Below are 24672 nucleotides of genomic sequence, written 5' to 3'. Positions count from 1 at the left end.
ATGTTTAGATCATTATATCTGACAAGTGTCTTCCTTCCCGTCTGAAGTATTAGATTCATGTAGGATTAGGTGTCAGCAAGAAATAAGCTGCCAGGTTTTAAAATAATTCATTTTTTAATTAAAATGCTAAAACACATGGAATTAAAAATTACACGATTATTATTTTTTCTTTCTTTCTGTAACCTGCTAATGAGCCCCGTGGCATTGTTAATACTCCTACCCCAGTGTTCCGGCTTTTTTATTTTTCCGTTATTTCAGTTTCGTGTGACAATGATAGCAATGTTGTCGGCGTTAAATTGCCTCATTTATTCATGCACCCACGCGTTATATTTTTACCGCGATTAACTGCTGTCTGTAAGACAAATCACCCCTCACGGACATGATGGTTTTCTGTCAACGCTGGCTTTTCTGTTCTATTAACGGCACGAGTGACGGATTAATGAGGTGGCAGTGAAATGGTCACTTAAGTACCACTGATTTGGTTCTGTTTTAAAATCAGAATGGAATTCATATTTGGCCCTGTTTGTTTTTTTCCTCCCAAAATTGACTATAATTGATCACCAGCGGTGCTTAGGAGCGGCTGTTTCAGAAGTGGTTCCTGAGTTTGGTTGTATCGTCCGTGCATGTGATCAACAAGGGGCAACATAAATCCCTGCCGGCGTGTCAGTTTTCTTCTGTTCAGTCAGAGTTGGTAGCGGCAGAGCACAAATAAGAATCACAATGTGCCAACAAAGGCATCGAAAGAGAAGCTGCAAGTTAATAAAGGACATGCTGGAATTTAATTAGTTTAAAAAGAAATTACTTTGTAGATATTTTATATGGAAGCAAATGCACCCAGCGTATAGGATAAACACAGATCTACTAACTCTAATATATTATTGTTCGCTTAGAATAAACCATGTTTCCATACTAGCCTGGAACAGACAGACCAAACAATAGCTAGGGAGGAAATTTTACATCATGCCGTTATTGTCTTTGATAGAGCTGTACAGACAATGGCATCATTTTTGAATTTCTTTGAAACGCCCACTGCAGGTTCACCTACTCACTTGGAAAGGGTTGCACACTGCAACCGGTCGCAGTGTGCAACCTCACCACTAGGTGCCATTCAATCTGACACGCTTGTCCTCAAAGTGCCGCTCTAACAGGAAAGACATCACTCACCCTGCAGTCTTTGGATGCTCCGCATGGTTTTCCGATCATTCATTCATTTTCTACAACTGCTCGGACTGCAGGAGGGCTGGAGCCTATCCCAGCTGTCATCGGGCGAGAGGCGGGGTACATCCTGGGCAGGTCGCCAGTCTATCACAGGGCTAACACAGAGAGACAGACAACCATTCAGACTCACACCTATGGCCACTTTAGAAACAGCAATTATCCTAATAAGCATGTCTTTGGACGGTACCTGGAGAGAAGATGCAAACTCCACACAGAAAGGCCCCAGTTACTTTTTCAATCATGACATATTAAATATCTGTTCCCAGTCTTGGTCGTTTAAATTGTTGCCCTACCAGCATTTTATTACACCTTAATGATACATTTACATGCATATTCAAACATTTCCCTACAAATGAGCAGGACTTTTAACGATTTTATGTAAATCAACTGCCTCCAAGCATTTGTGAAGGTCTTTATAGCTCACATAATGTGACAGCTCTAAGGACATATAGGAACCCTTTTCAACGGAATCAATACCACCGTTTCAGTATATACATGCCATTACCGTGGATGCGCGATCTTTGATGTTGTGTTTTGTGTGGGCATGTCAGGAGGAGTAGAACAGAGCAGAGCAATAGCAGCGCAAACCATTGCCTCAGATGTTTCTGTATGGAATGTTCACGTTTATTTTACACAGACTTATGCAAGACACAGAGCCCGATCCAACTCAACTGCAGGGAGCATTTTACAAAAAAAAAGCAGAAGAAATGCAATCTATGCTGAGGTAATTTTACCCGTTCTCACCAAGATCAATTTTTGGGTCTCAGCTTCGGTATATAAGCAGCTTGCCACACACCCACTGATGATCCTGTTCTCATTCTCATCTTCTGTAGCCACTTGTCTCTCTCTGGAGGGTCGCAGCTGTCATCGGGCGGGAGGCGGGGTACACCCTGGACAGGTTGCCAGTGCATCACAGGGCCAAAAACCAAGAGAACCCACACAGACACAGAAAGAACATGCCCCTCAGAAAAGCCCCAAACCTGGACTGTTGTTTTGGATTTTATTTGACTTTCCCTTTAATATGGAAAGCAATCAGTCAGTCCACTGAGTTGTGTCCATGCAGAGAAGAAAACGTTTAACTGTAAACTCTCAGTACCATTCTCTTTGTAACAATAACTTTTACCCCTCGCTGCGAAGGAACGTACAATATAATTGATAATTAACTCCACAGAACTACACCTCGCTTCCAGTTTAGCATTTACACATCAGCCGTCTCAGTCTCGGTCAGTTTTGGCAAGAGTGGGTGGGGAAAATGCCACCCTCTGGGACCGTGAGTGTTATTTTAAAAAGTTGACTCTGATATATTTACGCGGACCTAGTTCAGAAACCGAGCGTCTACATGAAAGAAAAACTGAGGGCATACAAATCGTTCGATGGAACCACTGTGGAGGGTAACGTAGCAAATGCAACTTCTGCTTGGACACCCCTGAAACATACAGCTAATGTTGCGTTGGCTAGCGGTTAGCATTAGCATTAACATGTAACAAGAGTTCCCCACATAATGATAAACCTAATGTAATTTCAGTCACAAATTAGTCTAACTTATAACGTTATCCAGGCTGAAACTGATGAGGCATTACATATTGACCTTACCTGATATCACGTTGTTGATGATTGTCTCACTCCAATCCTTTCATTTAATCGCGTTCAACCAAAGTCTTTGACTGACTGGCTGGTATGCGATAAAAAGTGTTTTAGCTTTTTAAAGCTAAAACAAGACGACATTTTCGTGGTTGACAGTGACAGTGTTCCCTTCCTTCTGTCTGGCCTCCTCCTAACGTTGTGACATCATGGTGACATAGGTCATGAAGGGGTCTGTGGTGGCCAATGTTTGCTTCCTTCATGATATCCAGAGTTGAGTTAATGAATAAAGCCAGGTGAGGATATTTAATCTTTTTATGCCTCTCTGTGGAGGATTCTGGGCCCCTGCAACTGGGAGAAGACCCGGAGACACATCCCGAGCATAATGTAGGGGTTATATGTCCCATCTGCTAAGGGAATTCCTCGGGTTCTAACAGGAGGTCATGGCTGTTTCTATTTTGCTCAGTCTGATCCCACCAAAAGCCACAGTAAGGTATGAAAAGAGCTTGCAGTGATGAATGGCTGAACGGACGGAAGGGATTGATACTGAATCCCACTAGTTCCTTGAAAATTCAGAAATAGTGGTTTGAAAATATGTGAATGTCCTAGGATGAAAATACCGCTAACAAAAAGAAGCCTCTCATCACAAGATTTAACACTTTTGAGGAAAATAACTGTCCTGAATGTGCTGCTGTTTAGATTTCAAACTGCATATTTGGTACACCGCCTATCATTGCTCATCTTGAAATGTTTCTGCACAGCTGAGGTCCTCAACATGAATAAATCCTAAGCTACCCTGTCCTTGATGGACTTTCACTCGAATTTGTCCCGATGGCATTGCTGAAAACACGTTGCCCGGATTTATGCCGAGAAAAGGCAGGTGCGGTAAAGCAACAGAATTAATGTTGTATTTTATATGTAAGCTTTTTAACATAAAGGGCATGTTCTGATGTGACCCCTTTATGACCAGCAATTATTTTAAATATGTTTATTTTATAATTCTGAAACTCACCAAATGCCTAAAGACATCATAAAATAATGACCAATAGTTAAATTGCCTGTGCTGAGTGGAAATTACAAAGAAGATGGTAAATATCAAAATGTCACATATTTATTCTAATGTATTCTGAATACATTATATATTTACTGTAGGAACATCTGCACACGCTGATTATTGTGTAGAACTGTAGACTTTGCTTTGAAAATAGTTGGTGAATGGCTTCAGTAAAATGTGGACATGAGCAGCATAATATAGCACTCATTCCCACAGCAGGCTGCCTGAGCAACATAAAGCGAACATTGTTGATAACAACTGAAATGTTGGATGTTAAGTGGAGACAAACTGCCATGTGATTTTTATTTTTCTGTAGCTTTACAGTGATTGTCCTTGTGTATCCATGCTGGCACTGATCCTTTCTTTGCTTTTCATCACTTGAAGCGGCGAAAAAGTTTCCCAAGAAACACGAGCGGCTGCATTATTCAGTTTCAGAAGTTTTATAGCTACAAATGTGTGGGAACTGGCTTGCTCATTTGCATTTCTGAGCTTTGTCTCTACCTGGTAAACATATATGTGACTGCAGGCAGGTCAAGCCCTGGACTTGCATATACTTATCTGAATCATTTCCAGTCACTGGTTGTACAGCACAGGAATACATTAATTGCTATTATTGCCGATACCTGTCACATGACCTATATGGAGACATGGTCTTTAGATCTGTGACAAGGGTAGATAACTTTGCCGCAGCCCTTTGAAGGGTTTCTTTTACATGGAGTATGCAAATGGTGGACAATAACGCAATGGAATGAATATGAATGTCCCTGCCCTGAGTGCATTAAGAGCTGGGCTTCTTACGTTCATCAGTTCACTTGACAATTGCAAATGCTAATGCTGTATGCAAGAAACATAGTGCTGTAAGAACGTGGATGCTGATACACGACCCATGTTTTTCTTTGTAGTCATAGCGTAAGTCATGTTTTTTTCTATGCCAATTGTATTGCAAATTACAACAGGATAAGGATGAATGCTATGGAATTTTGCACAGACACATCATGGTTCTCAGATTAACCTAGACATGGTGATTCCCTGCCACTTCATGGACAGAAGAGATTGGAGGTTGAAAGACTTCGGATTCTTTAAAATCGATTAATATGTGATGAAAGTCGAGTTGACTTTGATTAGTCGATGACGTCACACATAAAAACCCAGTAGAAAGTAATGCTTTGCAACAATGAAATCTATATTCTTGGCCTGAATACAAATTGTAGCGTTTCACACAAGAGACGCAATGGAGGCTTTTCTGCGGGGTAATTGAAGCTTGAGCACAAACTAATGCTGGCCGAAACCCACGTCAACACCAATGCCAGCAGCCTGACACTTCTAATATGCGACTCTCGCTCAACTAAAACACAAAAAAACAAAACTCACTCTACAACCACAGCAGTGATTTCAACTGGTAGAGCACAACACTGAACATAAACTCATGAGCTTATCAATACTGTTGATATGTGTGTTGTAAGATAACTATGTAGCCAGGATTAAAAAAAAAAAACAGCTAAAGGTCTAATAACTTTATACAATTTATACATATCATCACAAGAGTATCTGACCCTGGGTCTTTGTTGATCTCTCGGTGTTAATTTACAGCATTTGGGTGGATTGATAGCCTTTTTGTTTTGCTTCCCTGATAGTAACCTAATTCTAATGACCTTCCCTGAATTACCACTATCGAGTTCATGTTTGGTTCATTTTGAGCATCTCTCCTGAGTGAATTGACATGGACTTTGGTTCAGTCAACTGTAATAGCTTTGCTAATCTGCCTTTGTTTAGTGCAAATCGGCAACACAGAACTTTTCCACCTTTGTGGCTTCCGTTCGCATACACACTCAAATACACCAGCGGCGGAACAGCTGCAGCTGCAAGGTGCTCATCGGACACTGGCAGCATGCGGAAGGGCCAGCGATGGAACGGCCAACCCTGTGATTAGAGGAGTGTTACACAGTATGACTATCAAATGAGCATGTCAGTATGGTAGCTGTGAGCATGCTAGCATGCCAACAATATCATCGACCTCAAAAGACCTCTGTGCTTTACTGCCAGCTTGACTATAGATTTAATTTGTGCCCTGTGTTCTTGGTTTACAATGCCCTGCAGAAATCCTTTATATAGAGTGTTTTTTTGAATCCCAAAAGTCAAATTACAGTCAGACATGATCCTATACGCCAAAGCCAGCAGACAGCCCAGAGATTGCTGGCTGTCTCTCCGTCCAGCCAAAATGCGGACGTCCGCTCTTTTGATAGTAGAGCGATTAATTTTTAATGACTCCCGATCACCATTCAGAATGCTGGGGCGGAGAAAGCCGTGAAGCCTCTCAAGTCAATTTCAAAGTTCCTAGATCACTCTCTCTGCCCTGTCCTCATCATGTCTTCGTTATCTCCACCTTCCTCCATTTATTTTTATCTGCGAATAACCATCAGGAGGACAGCGGGGGGAGAAAATTCCTTCTCCTTGCGAAAAGGTTTGATGTGGCACGCTAACAGGAAGGAGAGAAAATTCACAAACCATAAGGAGTGTTCTTTTTTTTTTTTTGTTTACAGCAACCAGAGATGGACTTATTCTTCCCTTTGCTCTCCGTGTCTAGCTTAGGGCAGGAGAGAATGGAGAGAGTTTGGAGAGCTGACACAATGAGTCAGAGCGAGGCGGGAGTGAGTGTGAGCGAGAGGGAAGGGCGGTGAAGGTTTAGGCGTCTGCACTGACAGCTTTCTCCCGCAGTCTGACAGAGCTTTGTTGAGGATCCCAGGTTTCACCACTGTTGCCGCTCCAGGGTCTCACTGATGTTGCTGCCGCAGTAAGCGCCCAGCCCTGACCTTTTCATACACACCGTACAAATATCCATCCTTCACAAGGCAAATGCTTTCCTGCGACCTATTCCCCTCCGCCCGTGTCTGGAGAGAGAGAAAAGGAAGTTGAAAATGGGCTGTCATGTGTTGACAGATGGCCGCCGATGTCAGTGAAACGTCATCACAGACCGCATGTCCCGCGAGGCAGGAGCTCCGCGGCGCGGTGGCGAGGATGGCCATTGCCATCTGTGCCCCTGCAACAGATGCCGCAGACAATACAGAGGCCACATGTGTCACACCGTGTTTCATACACAAGGCTGACTGTAATGCCCCATGCAGAGTATTAGTTTGGGTGTGTCGGCGCGAAGGAAATTGGAGAATTATTTTATTTTTTTTTGCTGCCTCATGCTGCAAACCAACTCTGACACATCGAAGCTCTAAACCTCATTCTGTCTCTCTCATTTGTCTTCCCTCTGCCTGACTTTCCCCTTGTCTGTCACTCCATCATGTCTATCTCTATCCATCTAATGCCATCTCTCCTCCTCTGTATCTTAACGCGTGCTGTCTCTCGCACTCTGCAGCTCGCCGACTGCAGTTAAGCGCGAGGAAAGATGAGCAAACATGCCGGCTGATTCAGAATTCATTCATTTTCAAAAGCAAACCCGCCTTCTCCTCATCCTCTCCTTCCATCCACCTGCAGCATTCCTCCTTCGGCTGCTCCCACACAGGATTAAGCTTAAATGAGAAATGTATTATTTCCCTTCATTCGCTCAAGTCAAAGAGTAATTGAGTTAATCTGTCTGATGTCTGTCTGTTGGGGAGCAGCAGATTACTACCTCTGTTGGCTGAGATGGAATCAGCTTTGAAAAATGGAATAAAAATGTCACCGCGTCTTTTAATGACAGTCAGCTTGACATTTCTCAGCAAGCTTTTCATAGGAAATACTCGTTCAGAATGTTTTTTTTTTCCCCTCCCAGCACAATGGAGGGAAATGTCATGTCATTCCGTTATTTCATCATGGGATGTCTACAAACTTTTATGAACACTTTATCAACTAGTGTATATAAAATAATATGGTAAAGATTTAACTGTCATTGTTGCCGAAAAATACAAAAGATAACAAAAGTCATCTTGTGTTTTTTTTTTTTTTTTTTAAGTATCAGTTTGAGAGGGAAGCATAACACTGTACAGCAAAGGCTTCTTTATATCTTATGTTGCCCACTCACCAACAGGAAAACCAAATTTCCATTCAGTCTAAATCATGCTCGGTTGATTATGTTGACGCTGAACTGAAGAGATGAATATTTGTCGTCTCTTAACATCTGACAGCCCTGCAAATTTCCCTGTGTGTGTGTGTGTGTGCGCGCACGAATTTGCTTATCCCACCTAAACAGTAACCATGCCAACATAGCAATTGTGCCTAATGGATTTCACTGCACCGTTATTGCTGAGCACACAAATAGTTATGGGGTGAATGAAAGCTTCTTTTTTTTCCCCCGTGCACAGCACAAAGACTAAATTCAGTTTTACAAGTCCTGACAGAATTATTTGATTTCAGTTTTGCAGATAAATGGTTTTTATGGAGACATATTGCTGCAGTGTTTAAGTGAGAAGGGGAAAGCTGATGGGCCTTGCCGAGTGCGGCTCCAAAATCCTGAGCTTTAATTTGCTGCTGGCAAAACCAATCGGCCACTTCAAGATCTGCTCGTCTTAGTCACATACTTACTGCGTGGCCTACATACCGTACAATATGAAGACCAAGTAAAGTACAGTATAAGATAAGAACACGTCATTTGAGAGGTAAAGTATGCACCAGTGAGCAGTGTTGGTGTACTGTAAAGCTGCTTGAAAACTGTGCTTTTGGTTTGGCTATTCCAAAAGAATTTGAAATATGACCTTATTTACCTTATTACTGGGGATTTTAAGAGACTGGTACCAATGACTTTTCTTAATGGTATACATGAAGTTGCAGAAAGTGACCAGTTAGCTTTAGATGGGGACACACGGCATCGCTCTTTGCAGAGGCGGTAAAACGTGCCCATTAATACCTGTTTAAGCCCTATAGTAAAAGCACTTAAAGTACTTAGCGCCAATGGCGTAGTGTTGGGATTTATTTTGAGGAAGCCAAGTGAGACAAGAACTCCAATCTGTGAGCTTTTGAGGCAGTGGGGGGGCATAAAAGGGTATGTTGCAGTATGTCGCTATTTCATTGAGCAGTGTCGTGACAGCAGCCTCACCTTATTGGTTCATAATTCCTCTTTTTTTTCACCAAATCTGGCTTCCCTTCGGACAACAGGCCTACGTCACTGTGATGTCACAATGTTAGCTAGAGGCAGAACAGGGGGAGGCTTGAGACTAACACTGTCACTTTCAACAATGAAAATGTCGTCTTGCTGTATTTTGGGGGTGCAAAACTGAAAAATCGAAAACACTACCTTGATGTTTTATCACATACCAGCCACTGCCAGTCGTAGACAACTTTAGTTTCGCTTTGGTGATTAAAAGACAGGACTGGACTGAGACAATCAACCGACACATTTCATATGAGGTCAGATTAATATGTAACGCATCATCAGGTTCAGCCTCTTTAACGTTATGAGTTAGACTAAATTGTGACTGAAATTATGTTAATCATTATTTGAGGGTTTTTTATTACACATTAATGCTAATGCTAACAGTGAGCTAAGGCATCATTAGTTGCATATTTCAGGGGTGTCCAAGCAGAAGTTGCATTTACTTTGTTACCCTCCACCGTGGTTACACTTACTTCTTGTAATATCTTTGTTGGAGAGGCTTCACTTGATAAAGACAGACCAGGCTTTGTCCCCTCTGTGTCCTCCTTTGGTCAAATCGTCCAGTGAGTGAGAGTGTAGGGGTCCGTGAATATAGTCCCATCGGTCAGAGTCAACTTTTTAAAATGAAAGTAACATTCTCTGGAAGTGATTGTATTAGTATATTCTCTAAAATATGCATTTTCCTTGTCCATTCTTGCCAAAACAGTCCATTGAAATGTGCTAACCGCCGTATTTTGCATCCAGTTAAGCCCCGCCCCTCAAAAAACATTACATTGTTTACAAACCGTCAAGAAGTCTATACCACTCAATGGCTACATAACAGAGGGGTGCTGTTTTACACATCAAAATAGTCAATAGTCAATAATTAGAGAAGAGAAATAAGGTAGAGACAAAGTCACACACTAGACAATTGCCAAAATCTCCCCCCTCCCTCTTCTCAGTCCTTATTCTGTCTAGTTTCTAGCTGAGCTGAGTTACATATATTACAGTGTGATATAACCTGTTCTATTTAACTTGAAATCAAAAAGTATCCTGCGGTTTCCTAATATACTTTAAATGCTTCTGCGTCGTGGTCCTGCGCTGTTGAGCACTGGAACTCTTTCAAATGCCGTACTCAGGGACACGGTGCTTGAGGAAGTCTCTGTCCAACCTTGGCTGGTGTATTTAAAGTGCCCCAGACTAACCTCCTGACGTGAGATCTTAACCAAATTTTATCTTTCTCTCTGCCAGTGCACTTCAAGACCTCTTCAGTGCCAAGGCCCATACTTTTCAAATGTGCAGCTTTTCTCCGTGTTTGTGCCATGTCTCAGACTGAGAGGAAATGTTTTAAAAAGGTAACAAACGAACAGGAATCTGAAAGTGCGGGGCCCTGCTCTGTATTGATTCTATTCAGGTAGCACAGGAGAAAAGGGAGAACATAAAGTCTTCGGAGCACGTCCGAAGAGACTTGAGAGATTAATGACACGAGATATAAACTAGTGTACACAGTGAATCAGCCGTCAAGACAAACACTGACCGCCTGAAGACAACAGCATGCATACCGTCAGCGGTGCCGGCACACCTCCACATGAGTAAATATATGAGCAGATTAGTAGAATTAAGTTTCCTGGAGGAGCAGTTGGCAGGCTGAGTAGGACAAACAGGTGCTTGTGTTTAGAGGTAGATGAAGGAGGAACCGCTCCAAACCCCCTCTCTGTCTTTCTGCTTTTCCCCCCGCCTGACAGTAAACATTAATTTGCTTGAAACACAAAGCAGGTAGGCAATTATAAAGAAGTGCTTAGTGAATAGTTTGCAGTTATTTAGCCCATCCTGTGCCACCTGCCTGCCTGCCTCCACATACATCAGCATTTTTCTCTTCCTATCCCTGAGCTTTTCCTCCTGGGTTTCTGACAGTGATCAGGGGAGTTGGAGCATTGCTGAGCTGAACAGTGCTGACAAAGCCAAAAGGCTCTGCACTTCAGGCTCCGGAGTGGCTGGATCGATGTAGTGCCATCACTGTGGCCTGGGGGAACGGCTGCCACCATCCTTCATACTGCACTGGATGTCCTCATCTGCCTCTCTGTCACCTCTCAGCCCCGCGGCACGACGGAGAGATTTACACGTAGCAGACGGCTCAAGTGCAAGCATACGTTCGGGGTTAGCAATTTACGGCGCGCAACACTAGCGACGCTGTTGGCTAGCTTGGATAGGCTCAGTGTCTGAAACGTTCATCGTTTGGAAAGTTTAACACCTACACTGACAAATTAATGCTGGCAAGGAAGTCAAGACTCAGCTTGGATTTGGCATGAAAATAAAGCTCAGCAATTAATTTCATATTTTAAAGCCCGGAGCTGTTATTGCAGTTATGGCTGACTCTGTTGAACACATTCCTCCGCCACAGACACAGAGATGTACAAGTTGTCGCCTGGTATTTCTGTATGATCACAACGGGTATTTTCACCTTGAAAGTATGTGAGAATGTGGAACGTTTGCAAACATTGCAAATAAGAAAAAAATCATAGCAGGCGAGTTTGTGCAGCTTTCCAGATGCTCATTACCAGGCTAAGCCGCATTATACAATATTTGCATTCCCAAAAATGATGCTATCAAAACTGTTTAATCTTTATTTTAAATCTGCGCTTATTTTCATTTGCATTGGCCCTGTTTCAGCAAGTCGGATAATCATTCAACCCAGGAAAGTGACCATTGGCTGAAATAGAAAGAGCTATTCCAACCTTCCTTAAAAAGCCATTACACGGCTAATTTAATAATCCTGCTTTGAGAGAAAGGTCCTTGGTGTGCTTTTGTGTTGTGTTCTGTGTCCACTGTTTAATCTGGTCGGGTCTTTGATTCTCAAACTTTAGTTAAATTGAAAACAAAATTTATCCATCTTCTCCAGGGCCCCCGGAATACATTTTCAAAGCGGTTTGCCAGGCTGGCAACCAGCCATTAACGTCCACTTGCCAAATCAACAGAATAGTGGATTTCTTTTTATTTATTTATTTTTTAATTATATGTAATGGTGATGGTGGGGCGTAGTGTTTTCAGCATTTCTGAGCCAAAATGAATCACATTTATTTGAGACTGGGGATTTTCGAAACAATGTTTTCTCTCGGACAAATTGGTGGAAGAATTGACTTCTGCAGAAACATATTATATTGGATGGCAAAATTCTGTTACTGTATTGTTTTACTATAGGTCGTTCGGCAGTGCCGTAGATGTTGCAGGTACCGAACGGAGATACCGAACCACGACAATGACACAATGAACAACAATGGCCAACAGCAACAGTTGCTGCGACGTACAGTTGCTGTAAGCTGTGGCTTACAGATACATGAGAGATGTTCATGTTTGTGTTTGCATCAGATGATCAGTTCCAAACCAACCAAAAGCGGACGTTAGAAATGCTCCACACAGAATATTCACAAAGACTATTCTTATCTAGTTCATGCAAATGTTTCATAATGTGCAATAATTGCATGTTATATTACACATTATACACATTATATAAATGCGATTGTGTTTTTTAATCTAATTTTTTTTTTTTTGTATGTAATGTGTATATTGTGGAAACTTTTGGGATGCAACAACCAAACACGGACAGACATGACACATTGTCAAGTGAAATATTCTTGTATATTGTCACGTCCTTACATATTGGTTTTACATCATAAGGAAATACCACATGGGAACTGCAACTGTGATTAAGATACATAAAGTTAAGAAAGTTAAAAAGAGACTACGAAGCAATTTATCTATAATGTACGTCCACCTCGGTGTACCTGGGTTTATCTTGAGTCACGTAGGGAATTTGTAGCCTGTAAATGAGATAAATTGTACAATATAATTAGTTTCGCAGAGCAGTTTTCAAAGAAAGTGCACTACCCTGGTTGACGTATAATATTATACAGGTTAAATAACACTGCACAGGCTGAATAACAAATTGTTAGTGTTAATGAACTATAGCCCAAGCGTGTCTATAAGGTATTAGGTTTCAGTGCTCATCAGTCTTGTGGTCCGTGCTCTGCTAGATACAAGTCCATCATCACACTGTAGGTGTATCCGTTGACACTGCCTCTTAAACCAAGTAAACCCAACCCTGCATACATGCGCAACACAACGTCCCGTTCTCTCAATGAAGTTATAGAAGTACGTCCGCTTGGTTCAAATGTAAAGAGTGAACCTTGTCAGCAAAGACCAAAACCACTTCCTCTACATATAATGACTCGCTCAAGAAGGACAATTAAACCCATTCCCCTTACTTGTGCGATAACAAGTATACCCCTTCTCACCTGATAACCTAAACAGCCCGATTCTTTATAGATTAATGACTTGTCTCCAGCTAATGTATTTTTATCACAAGGTCATGAGTGATGTATTATCAGTTAATGAGAAATACAGAAATGTCTGGTGTGAGGGAGGCGGGGAGGAGGTAAACACACACACTGAGACACTCTCATTTGACCTTTGAGAAGGGTTTGGGGTTTTTTTTTCTTTTTTTTTTTTGGCCTGCGGTGAGTTGTCCTGCAGTGATAAGAATAATGGTTTTGGCGCCATGGCCCGGGGAGATCGACCTCCCATTCCCTCCTGGTAGTTGAGCGGAGAGGTTCAGCCTCTCCTATTGTGCCCCTACATCTATAGCAGACAATGAGGTTCAGCAGTGCTCACTTAAGGGACAGACGTATACCCATATTAAGGACCACTGCAGATCTCTTTGATAACTGTCACTAGGGGGCTTATGTAGGAAGTGGGGGTAAAAGAGACCTGCATTACATTATTTATAAAGGCCCGGAAGACAAGGACATTTATTGTAATATTCGCATGATGTTTTTTTTTTTTCCTTTTTTCTTTTTTTTGTGAGGCATGCTGCGCCCCTCTGTTGAGTGTTGTGGAAAAAAGAGCGCAGTAGGAGTCCACTGATACCCTTCATTATTTAATTTCACTTTAGGTCTGAGCTTCACTCGAAGCACTGAATGAGTGTGAAAGAGCCCTTGTTGAAATCCTCTTGTCACTATCTGTGTGATCTCAGCATTTACACAGTGTTAGGAAGTAGGGGACATCAAAAGCTATAAAGACGAAAAGTGGAAAATGCTAGGTGCAAATGTATTAGTCATGTTTTTAATTGATTTTCTGGAACAGGCCAGGGTGACTTCAAAGCGAGGAGTGGTTGAAAGAAACTCAGATTTGTTGCTGTAAAAGGAGGACTGCATTCTGAAAGACTCTGTCTAGAGTCTGTTTCTTTCTTTTTTTTTCTATTCAGGTACCTATGCAAATCCAGGCTTAAACTGGGACTGTGTAAATGTTGATTATGCAGGATAAATTACTTTAGCTACAGTGAGGAGGCTTTTATCATTAACTCTGTACTCTATTTATAATGCAACATTTGCTGCTGACTTTTATCTAAAGTTTCGATTAACAATGGATGAATTTACTGCAATGCTGAAAGTGTAATGTAGAAGTGTTTCTCATGGCAACACTCCCACAGAGAAAAAGTCAAGCGACTCTGCACCCTCCCTCAGCTCCGTGATGTGTTTTAGTGCCTTTCAGTGTGTCGTTTTGATTTTCGTTTTCGATTCACCGCGCAACTGTAAGGCAAACCAGATTTGCTATCCCAAAATACCCAAACATTCATTCAATCTTTTTCAGTAATCACTTGTCCACTCCTGGAGGAGCGGTGGTTCTCAACTTGGGGAGGCGCTAAAACTAGTCTGATATGAGCTCACCATCAGTTTTCACCTGTTTCACCAGTCACCAGTTTTTAACCAGCATGTGCCCTACATGCACAATATACATGTGTACAATATGCAAGTATTGCAGCACCGTGAGCGCGATTACAATTAAGATTTAGAAAAAAAAGGGGAAAAAACAATTGAGTTCGCCTACCAATGGAATGAGAGTAACGCAGTTTTCCCTCTCCAAACTAACATCATTAGCCAATCAGAAGTAGGCTGGTGTCGGAAAGCTTGGTTGAGATCCATGCTGCATTCAAGACAACTTGGGAAAAAAATAAGCTCTGAGTTGTCAAATTCAGAAATTTCCAAATTAAAAAGTATCTTAGTAAGGTCATATTTTGACGTTCAGAAACGGTGACAGTACATCACACTTATTTTTTGCTTATTTTTTCCCCTTTCGAGTTAACGTGTAACGAGTTGGAATAGTTGGAAGTGACTGTCATCGTACACTTCCTCAGTGTGTGTTTTCTCTTTGGGCCTGAAGCCATAGGCATTGTTTGAATTTTACACAGTGGTTTATGGCTCAGCGTTACTAGCTGGAAAAGCAATTATCTTCATAATGACAACATTAGCACCCTGCTCACAACAATTTGTCCCCACTGTTCGCCTGCACTCTGCAGATCAGTGTCATCTGCTTTTCAGTCTGGACTCTCAGGAGGATACAACCTGAGCCCACTCGTGTGCGCTGGTTGACCAAGAGAAGACCGCATTATATTTCTTTTCTTTCCATCTCATTGGAGATGTGTTTCCATTTCAGCATTTCCCTCGTCGGATCGGGTGAATGGATTAAAACCTGCTTGTGGAATGGAAAGATTTCCTTTTCAACACTGAGCACATCATCAAAGGAAGCGGTGTGGCTATTACAGGGAGTAGCCAGTGTAACTAACCTCTGTGATGGCCTTGATCTCCTCTTGGGGGGAAAATATGGAGGAGTTTTCTCCCTTGTCTCTAGACCTGCAGACTAATGGCTGGTCATGGCCTATCGCTTGCCCCCAGGGGCTTTGGAGTAGAGACAGGATTAGAGAGAAATGGATGAGAGCGACGGATAATGAAGGAGATCTGTCTTAAGTCTAATCATTGGCTTTAGAGGACATGATCTGGGCTGGAGAGAAGGAGTCATCGAGACGATAAGAAGGACGTCTCTTGTTGTGATTACACCTTTTATCGCGATTGAACATCCAATATGTTCCCTTTTGTCAGACGCTGTTTTATTCAGTCACAGCAAACACCCCGTTCATTGATTTACATAATGGTAGTCGGTGTAGGTTCAGCTGACTTGGACGAGAAGGCTCATTATTATTGAGATGCAGCGATACACCTTTTTATCACGCACGTTTTTCTGTTCCCTTTCCCTCTGGCCCCCATTTCCTTAAATTAGTCTGTCAGGCCTAACAGATATTTCTGTTCCTCTCTAAGTGTATATTTGTAATGCTAATTAGGGCAATTGTAGGGAATCAAATCAAGATGCTGAATACGGCAGCTAAACAATCACTGGGGAAGGATGCAAACGCTTTCATGCTAATAACGCGAGGAGGAGGAGAAAGGATTTAGAGGAAAATAGAAGGAACCGGGGAGAAGAAATGGCTGCCGATCGAGAGGCATAGAGTGAGAGGACATGAAAGGGGAGGGGAGAATGAGAAGCTGATTACCTTGCGAGCGAGGAGGGTGGGGTCTGGAGGGAAAGAGGCAGGGGGAGGAAGCCTGACTTTAGTCTTACAGTATTTATTAAAGCCAGTCTCCAAGGTAATCACGACCAGCTAAAAATAACCAGCTAAAAGGTGCTACTGTGATGAACTCTGGACACAGACTGAGCACTTTATTACACTTGCGTCTCATTAAATAAACATTTTTTTCTACTCTCCATCGGGGAAAAAAAAGAAACTTGACAAAAACAGGAAATAGGTTTTCATTATTAGGCAGAGTGAGAGTCACAAACGTTCCACAGAAGCCCCGTCCCCTGATCCCAACCCCTACTTTGCTCACATTTCCCTCTTCGTCACTCGGGCCAGGTGAGGTCTCGCTGTCTGACTTCGGGCTATGTGAAATTATTGCACTGTACCGGGAGATAACAGACACCGTGTAGCCTTGAGGCACTTCCTTCGCTTCACCTCCTTAAAAGCGATATTGCTGTGATAAAGCGTGGCTCTTTCTCTGCTCGCGCTAAATCACAGGGGAAGCCTTGATGGCAAGGTCTGGTGAGTGGGAGCCAGATGAAAGAAATAAAAGAAAGAATCGGTTGATATGTTTGTGCAGCTTTTCTGCGGTTCAAAAGGGAACATTTCTCATTACCATAAGACTCCGGGAAGAGCCAATAGATCAGTCGGGAGGAATATTTTTGAGGCGTTGTTGCCGCCTTGATGCAAATTTTTTTTTTTTTTTTTTTTTTTTTTTTTTTGCAGAGCGTTGATTTGACTGGGAGCCAGATTTCACTGACTCGGTCTGATCTGAAATTAGTGAGTTGCCGCTGATGACATGGTCAGCTAAAAGGCATGCACAATAAATAAATAAATAAATAAATAAATAAATCCCCCAAAAAAGCTCAAGGATAGTGGGTGCTCATTAAAGTGCGCAGTGTTATAAAGTTTAGCAACATTTTGTTTGCTGTGTTTTAAGAGGCTCTCATTAAAAATGATTCTTTCAAAACTTTTTACGCCGGCATTTGGTCACTCGCAAACATTTGTCCGCGGACGTGTCTGCTATCGTGTCGGAATGCAGCAGACCCTTCCTTGCCTCGTGTCCTCTGAGGGGACCAGACGGGATCCTGACGTAACCTTAAAAAGGGGGTTAATCCGAGTGCATTTGAGGATAGCGCTGGTGCCCCCTAGCTGTGATTCGCTCAGCAAATTCAGCAACAAAACAAACCACACACACACACACACACACACACATCCCGATGGTGAAGAAAAGCTCCTGGGCTGAATGGTGGTGTATTAATCACACTGACGCCTGGCACTGCGATCTGTGACCCAGTCTTTTAATTGCATCCGCTCTGCTTTGCTCTCGCTCTCCCTCTTTATCTCTTCTTTTCTCTCCCCTTTCTCATTCCTCAAGCCCCCTCACGCCCGTGCCCATGAGAGTAGACTAATGCTGAGATAAGAGGGATGTCTGTGGATGTGCAAAATTCCAAGACCAACGAAGTAGGACCGAAGCTGCCATGCGCCGCACGACGCGACGGGCGTACTAGTGGGGCGCTGCGTGGAAGCAAACATCTACATAATGTAAAGGAAATGCCACGACAATCCGACTGTGCGGTTGCGTGAGCTTTAAGACTGTGTTGCGGGAGGCGGGTCTGAGCTCCAACGCAGGAAGCTCCTCGTTTCTCCTCACCTGCAGAGGGAGGGGGAGGCGACACAGGGAAAACAAAGGTTTGATTAAGGCGAGGGAGGTGAAGTGGTGGGTGGGATGTGGGGCCACACAGATGTGACACTGCACTTAGGCTGTGGCAAGTAATTTTTTTCGTCGAGCCCCGTAAGAGCAGCAGCGCCAGATAGCAAGCATGTGTTTAAAAAAAGAAGAAAAAAAGTGAAACATGAGCACAGAAACAAATGCCGGCTGACAGCACCTTGTCTTCCCACGCACGCACACACACCTATGGGAACACGGTCGATGACACCCATACCCATTTGTGCATCAGCTGTAATAATCGGATATGCAAAGCGCCCGTGTCACACACACCCCACTCCGATGTCCCTCTCCCTGTCTCTTTATCTCCCTCACTCCGGCTCCCTCGCACGCATGAGCGGCGCGCACACACTTGAGTCGCAGCCGTTTCCTTTTGTGAGAGCGAGCTGTCAGAGGGAACTGTGTGGGCTTTTGTTAAGACAGAGAACTGCAGAGGCAGAGAAATTCATTTCCAACTGCGGCGAGGGAGGGGGGGGGGGGAGCCTTTTCAGGAAAGTCACATTGTACCTGCAGTGTTTTAAAAACAGCAGCATGTAAATTGAATTAGTTATAAGCATTCCTGCGGGGGGCCAGTGGGCTGGATTTCAAAGGAGTTCCGGGGGTTTGTGGACGCGCCGCAATAAGGTTTTGACAACGGATTCGCAACTTTATTTAGGCGTGAATCACATCATCGTAAAATCGTTTACATTTTTACTTGCCGGTCAAAGCTGTTCCACTGCAGCCACTCCACCGCCCACTGAAAGGTGTACGCTTTTCTCGCGCCTTTTCGCCGCGCTCGCCTGCGAGTTACTGTCAGGTGAACAGCTTATTCATTCAGTCTTCCACACATGCAGGGATCACATACAGCTTTGTGGGTTGCTTTGATTCATCAAAACAGCCTAGTTCCCCTATGAGAACATTAAAAAATCCCCAGCAGTCATGCTGAAAACTAGGCAGTTTCTCTTAGGTCCTGGAGAGCAAACCTTTCAGGGATAAAATATCATTTTTCACAGTTTTTTTTTTTTTTTTTTAAGCTAATAGCCGGATTTCTGCTTTCAGGGATTTAAGAGTATAATCTCTTAGCTTGCAAATTAAGCTTTTTTATTTTGTTGGAGTTTATCATTATGAAGTAATTCAGCTTATTGTAAGTGACACTGCTTATCCATGTACTTAGAAAAACAAGGCATCCTGGCAATTCAGCCGCACCCCAGCTTTAACCTTCAATACTGGGGATTAAAACCCGAGCTGACTTCTAACTTAAGTGATAATAAACTATCGAAGAACTTGCAAAACGCACGAGACCACACAGCGTTTGTCTTTTTTTTTTCCCTTGGAGCTGAACTTCTCCGGCGTTCCTTGCGGTTTCCATACATACACCATGTCGCGTGTTATAGCAGTGTTCTTTTACTCATCAGTGGGCTCGGTGCTCCTGTCTATCACAGCCACAGCCTGGCAAAAATACTGTTATTTGCAAATTGAGTGGGTGGCGTTGATTTTCCTGTTGGCTTGAGGAAAGCAGTGGGGTACCACAGGGAATGTTTATTTAGCGCTGTGCCGCGGCTGCGATGAACAGCACCTTAACAAAAAAATGAACTCCGCGCGCCTGGTTTGGACCTGGACCTAGTCTGGTTTAACGGCTTCACTCGCGGCGTACCTGCCTCTGAAGCGCTATATCACAGTCACACTTACAACTTTTCTTCTGTCATATAACTTCATTTATACAACTTTAAAAGAAAAAAAAAAACAATGGGCTTCAAAACTCATTACAAAAACACATCACATCAGCAGGAGCAGAAGCAATAAATTCAAGGTGAGGAGGATTAAAAGGAAGAATCATAAAAGGGAAGCTGAGAACAATATATCTTTATATAAAAGCAGGTCTATAAAATGATTCATCAGAGTCTCAAAGTGATGTATAAAGTCATATAATCACTTCTAAAACCAGCTTACAAGTGTGTAAATGCTAAATTCAGACTGACACGGCCTCCTGTGTGATGTGTCTTTTCGCGTCCTTTGGCTCTTTTATGTTGTTCTCACTTTAACAGTGGTAATAACTGGCCCACCGGGGTGCGCGTTCTTACGCCTGCCCAGGCCGTTCGGGCTCAGACTGGCTGTCCTGCTTTGTGTCGGTGGGAGAAAGAACCGTAAGCCTGCAGGGAACACGGGGAGAGGAGGTTCAGATGAGGATGGGAAGATGTTAAACGAAGAGGAAATGAGGACGGTTACAAAAGGAGGGCGGGAAGCCGTGACACGGGAGGACACGGAAGCAGAAGAGGGGGGAGGCGTTCGCGGTCAACAGGTGAACGGGGCGTGGACGTGGCTGCGGCAGGACGAGGTTGTTATGCCCCACGCGGGCGCACAAAGCGGGCCGGGCAGAGCGAGCTGCCATCTGCATCATGCACATTGTAATGTTTCCGTACAAGAACTGCTCTGGCCTCCTCTCGGGTATTGTCTGGGATTTACAAGCAGGACGAGACAGAGAGAGAGAACGCGGCGTTTTGAGTGTGTGCGTGTGTGTGAGTTTGGAAGGAGTGGTCTGCGGTCACAGCTGCTTGCCTGCACTGTTTTAGCCGCGTCTGTGCTGCACCAGCCGCTCTGTTGGACAGCATGTTCTGCCGTACGAGGCCAGAGAAGAGCAGCCAAGCAGAATGACACCAGCTCAGCAGCCTGCCAAACAGCTCCGTGGATGGCAGGGCGTACTAAAATATACAGGACACACTCTGACGCGCGCTCGAGCAACGCACAACGCACAGCGCACACGCGCGCCTCCCAGAAGTTTACAAAGGGAGAGAGGCAGATACGCGCACAAACGCTTTCACATGGCCAGGCGACAAATGAGGAGAAAGAACAAAAATGTATTGGCAAACATGTGCATTTAGTACCTCATCAACTAGAGGGAACGAAGGGCACGGAGACGCGCAGACATTCATACACCCACGGAGAAAGAAGGCAGTTGACACAACAGATCTGAGAACCATAACGAGGAAGGAGCAAAATGGCTCCGTTCGCGTCGTCTCCATTGATGGTTCACAGCGGAGTCGAGGCTGTTTTAAGAATCATTACCGGTTGTCCAAGAGCGTACGCGGAATGTGTCTGGAAACAAGAAAAGTGTCAAAGAAACCCGGTCAGAGACATGCATGACGGCTAAGCAAGGCCAGATATTGTGACTTTTACTTTTTGAACATTTTTGCAGGCCTTATGTCCATAACCCAAGCGTTGCTGGAGTTAACAGTGTTTTACTTTTTATACTTGTAACGTCTGTGAAAAACACACTTAACCTTCTAACATCAGCGTTGGCTGCTGAGCGCAGCTGCCCGTGCAAGTAGATGTTCGGCAGTGAAGCCCTACGTCCTTGTGCGATTTCATCATTTGATTTGAGAATTTATATATGATGACAGCAAAACTGAAAAAAAACACTGATAATAAAGTCCATCGATTGGACCTGTTGTAAATATGCAAGCATATATTCCCTTTAAATAGATGAAGGACTGCGGGTTTACTGACCTTCAGGGCTGTCAGCTGAGAAAAAAACACCCTGAAGCGTTTTCTTCATTTATTCATTCCGAGCTTGATTTTTCATACCAAGGGATGCTGTGGTTTGCCAAGCGTAAGATGACAAAACAAATTAAACACCCTCAAGAACAATAATGGTAAATAGTCACAGTTAAGTTATCAACAGTGCTGGTCTCCTTCCTCCGTTTTCCCCATTATGATGTGACAGCAGCGACTAAACTCTCCGCATCTTAAGGGAGAGCCGTGAGAATAAGTTCCAGCTGGAGCTCGTTTCATGTATTTTCTTAAAAATATCCTTGCCACAATATCTGCTGTTCCACCTTCTGCTTTTATCCCCGCGATCTCCCTCTGCCTTCCTCAGATATGCGCGTATTTCCCCTATCGGGATCTAGTCTCGACGTTGCATCAGCGACGAAGCGCTTTCGTCTCTATTTAACAGCGTGGCGGATCAGATCCCTCCGCCTGATTTGGGAACAGGATTTTTTAATGAAACACATTTATGAATATCTGCAGACTAAGTGGAGGAGTCAGGGTCGCGGTCTCGGCCTGAAGCGTCTGCACGCCAGCACGCGCAGAATGGTAAAACTGAGAGCTGACCCGGCGCCCTTACGGAGAATCAAAGACGCTGCTCTGATAAGTTCTACAGTGGCGATGCCTGACCCCATCACACATCACGTGTGTGTGTGTGTGTGTTCTCATGCCAACTGGCACCGTAGCCGTGGCGCACGAGGCAGCGGATTCAGACAGACCCTTGGAGGCCCTCGGTGGTTTCTGTTGTAATATTAAGATCAACACTGAAATGTGCAGGCAGCTCAGGAGATCTGTTCTCACGCTGGTGGTGCTTTTTAACCGACTCCCGCGCGTACCCGCACACACTCGACGCAGCGCAGCGCCGTGCTCGCGTCCTTAAGCCTCACTTCTCCAGCTGCACCACAAGAGACCCGCCTAAGTGACAACAATTAGCCTGCTCAGTTCAAGCTAATTGAAAGTCATTTACATAATACATGTCTGCCATCACAATTCATCTGTGGACAATTCAAACAGGCCCGTGTCGTATTTTCACAACTTGAAGTTTAGCCCCCACCCCGCCAGCAGCACCACGCGCTTGATAGATGGCCCTAAAAGAAAGGTAATCATTTCAAACGTAGCATACCACTCGCATAAGGACGCTCTCCACTTAGCTGTGTGTGTGTGTGTGTTTTAAATGAAAATATGGATAGCATTTGCCAACACGGACAGATGCGCACATTGTCAAAACTGTGTTTACCATCCATCCCATTACGCGTGCAATTACTCAGAGGTTGAAAACAAGCAGCCTCATTTGTGTGACGCTAAGCCGCTCTGGCTGAGGAGATCTCATGCTTTATTAGCCTGTTGTTCGGGAGCTGCTTTTGACAGGAAGCTGGGCGATAAATTAAATAGATGGCTTGATAAAAAAACTTGCTGTGCAGAATTCGGCACGCCGGATTTTTGAGAAATCATACCGCCATAGCTCATAACGGATGATCTGTTCCCCGGGTGATTTATGAAATCAATTTGTCTTGTTATCAGCAGCCGGAGTTTGGGAGATAACATCGCAGCACACACATATCAACTTATGGGTTTGAGACTGCATTGAGGTTGGTGTGTGTTTTTTTAAAACACAACAAGCGCACTGAAAATACCAATTAGTCCTTCTCTGCGTTCATGTCATTGCGCTATTTTGGGAACGTGAAGCAACGGATGCTAAACTGGACTAGCAGCGCGCGAACTCAACAACCTTACACCATCTCTGTCGGCTTCTCTGTGTGATCAGCGCATCTAAACCGACCCCCAGACTGCACATGCAGACGTGCTGTATACTCGGGGAAACTAGCAGTTTGTGCTTGTGTGTGTGTGCATGCAAACGTGAGATCCCTCGCAGCTTCCTTTCCTTTGACTCAGCGAAGCAGAACCCTCCAAATGTCATTCAAGACTGCCGCTCCGTGCGAGCGTTGTGCTCAATCAGCCCAGTCAGCTTAATGTGTTTTAGCCCTTCTCCTTATGCTTTCCCTGGAGAAGCTGAGGGAAACGCTATTTTGACATCGCCATCCATCTAGTTTGGGAAGAGAAGAATATGAAAAAGAATTAGGATCCCCCCCCCCTGTGTATTCCGGTTCAGGAGCAGATAAGCAGTTTGTTTTGCCAAAGACGTCAAAGCAGGCAATCACAAGTGACAGCAGAAGGGAAAGAGATATTTCAAGATACGTCTTGATAGATGCGGGTTAATCTTAAGCCTGCCAGATGTGTCGGGGATTTGCGAACACCTCGCGGAGTAAATCTCACTGTGCTGCCCTCTAATTCTGTACCCGTTTCCCCTTTTCTTCCTGTGTGTCTCTGCAGTGAGGTTTGAGGATTGCCAGCGCAGCAGAGAGGTGGGCTTTGTCAGCAGCGACCCCAACTTCAGCGTGAGGCCCGACGGGACGGTGTACGCTGAGCAGGAGGTGGCCAATCTGTCAGATCCCGTTCAGTTCATGGTAACGGCCCGCGGGCTCCGTGACGCCCACATCTGGGAGACCACTGTTAAACTCGCCCTCGCTGGACATCCTCATCCTCTACCACTCTCAAAGGTAACAAATGTGATAGAATCTAAAGCGCTAGGAGCCGTTACATTTAATCAAGTTGCATTTGTAAATGTTTATCACAAAAGTGCTTTTTGTCTTCTTGACCATTGCTGTAAACGAAGAGGCCTTACTTATCTTTTGTACAAGAAAAAAAAGAAAAAAAGCAGAGTTAGCTTCTGGCCATGTGATCATATCATTTTTTTCTGCAGCATTTGCTCTCTGACCGTGTTAGGGGCAAGTTTTGATTTTGTATCTCATATTTGGGAAGCTGAGATGCTACCAAGTCTCTGTATGAATTGTATTTGTCTTCCTTATTGCATACATATATGCAATAAGAAAGACAAAGACCGCAGAGTTACTTCAATCGGATCGCAAAATCTTTGGTTGATTAGATATCTTTTGTATATTTTTATTATTCCCATGTCAGGTATGTTTACGGCAGTTGCACAGCCACCCTACTGTTGTACATGTATATAATATTTGAACCTGTGGATTATTTGAATAGCTAAATATTATATATTATTATATATTATATATTATTCATTCATTCATCAA

General features: G+C 43.7%; 1 protein-coding gene across 2 annotated transcripts in view; it reads left to right on the top strand.

Moving 5' to 3' along the window:
- The window catches only part of cdh4 (cadherin 4, type 1, R-cadherin (retinal)), a 186949-nt gene that overhangs the window by 95600 nt on the left and 66677 nt on the right, over window positions 1–24672 (top strand). For both annotated transcript variants that reach the window (XM_047584061.1, XM_047584060.1), the window contains exon 4: window positions 23897–24123. In XM_047584061.1, the coding sequence (XP_047440017.1) occupies window positions 23897–24123 (227 nt within the window). The remainder of the gene's footprint in view (window positions 1–23896; window positions 24124–24672) is intronic.

This window comes from Mugil cephalus, chromosome 4 (assembly GCF_022458985.1).
Source record: "Mugil cephalus isolate CIBA_MC_2020 chromosome 4, CIBA_Mcephalus_1.1, whole genome shotgun sequence".
NCBI classification, from domain to species: domain Eukaryota; kingdom Metazoa; phylum Chordata; class Actinopteri; order Mugiliformes; family Mugilidae; genus Mugil; species Mugil cephalus.
This window is presented reverse-complemented; position numbering and strand designations above follow the sequence as displayed.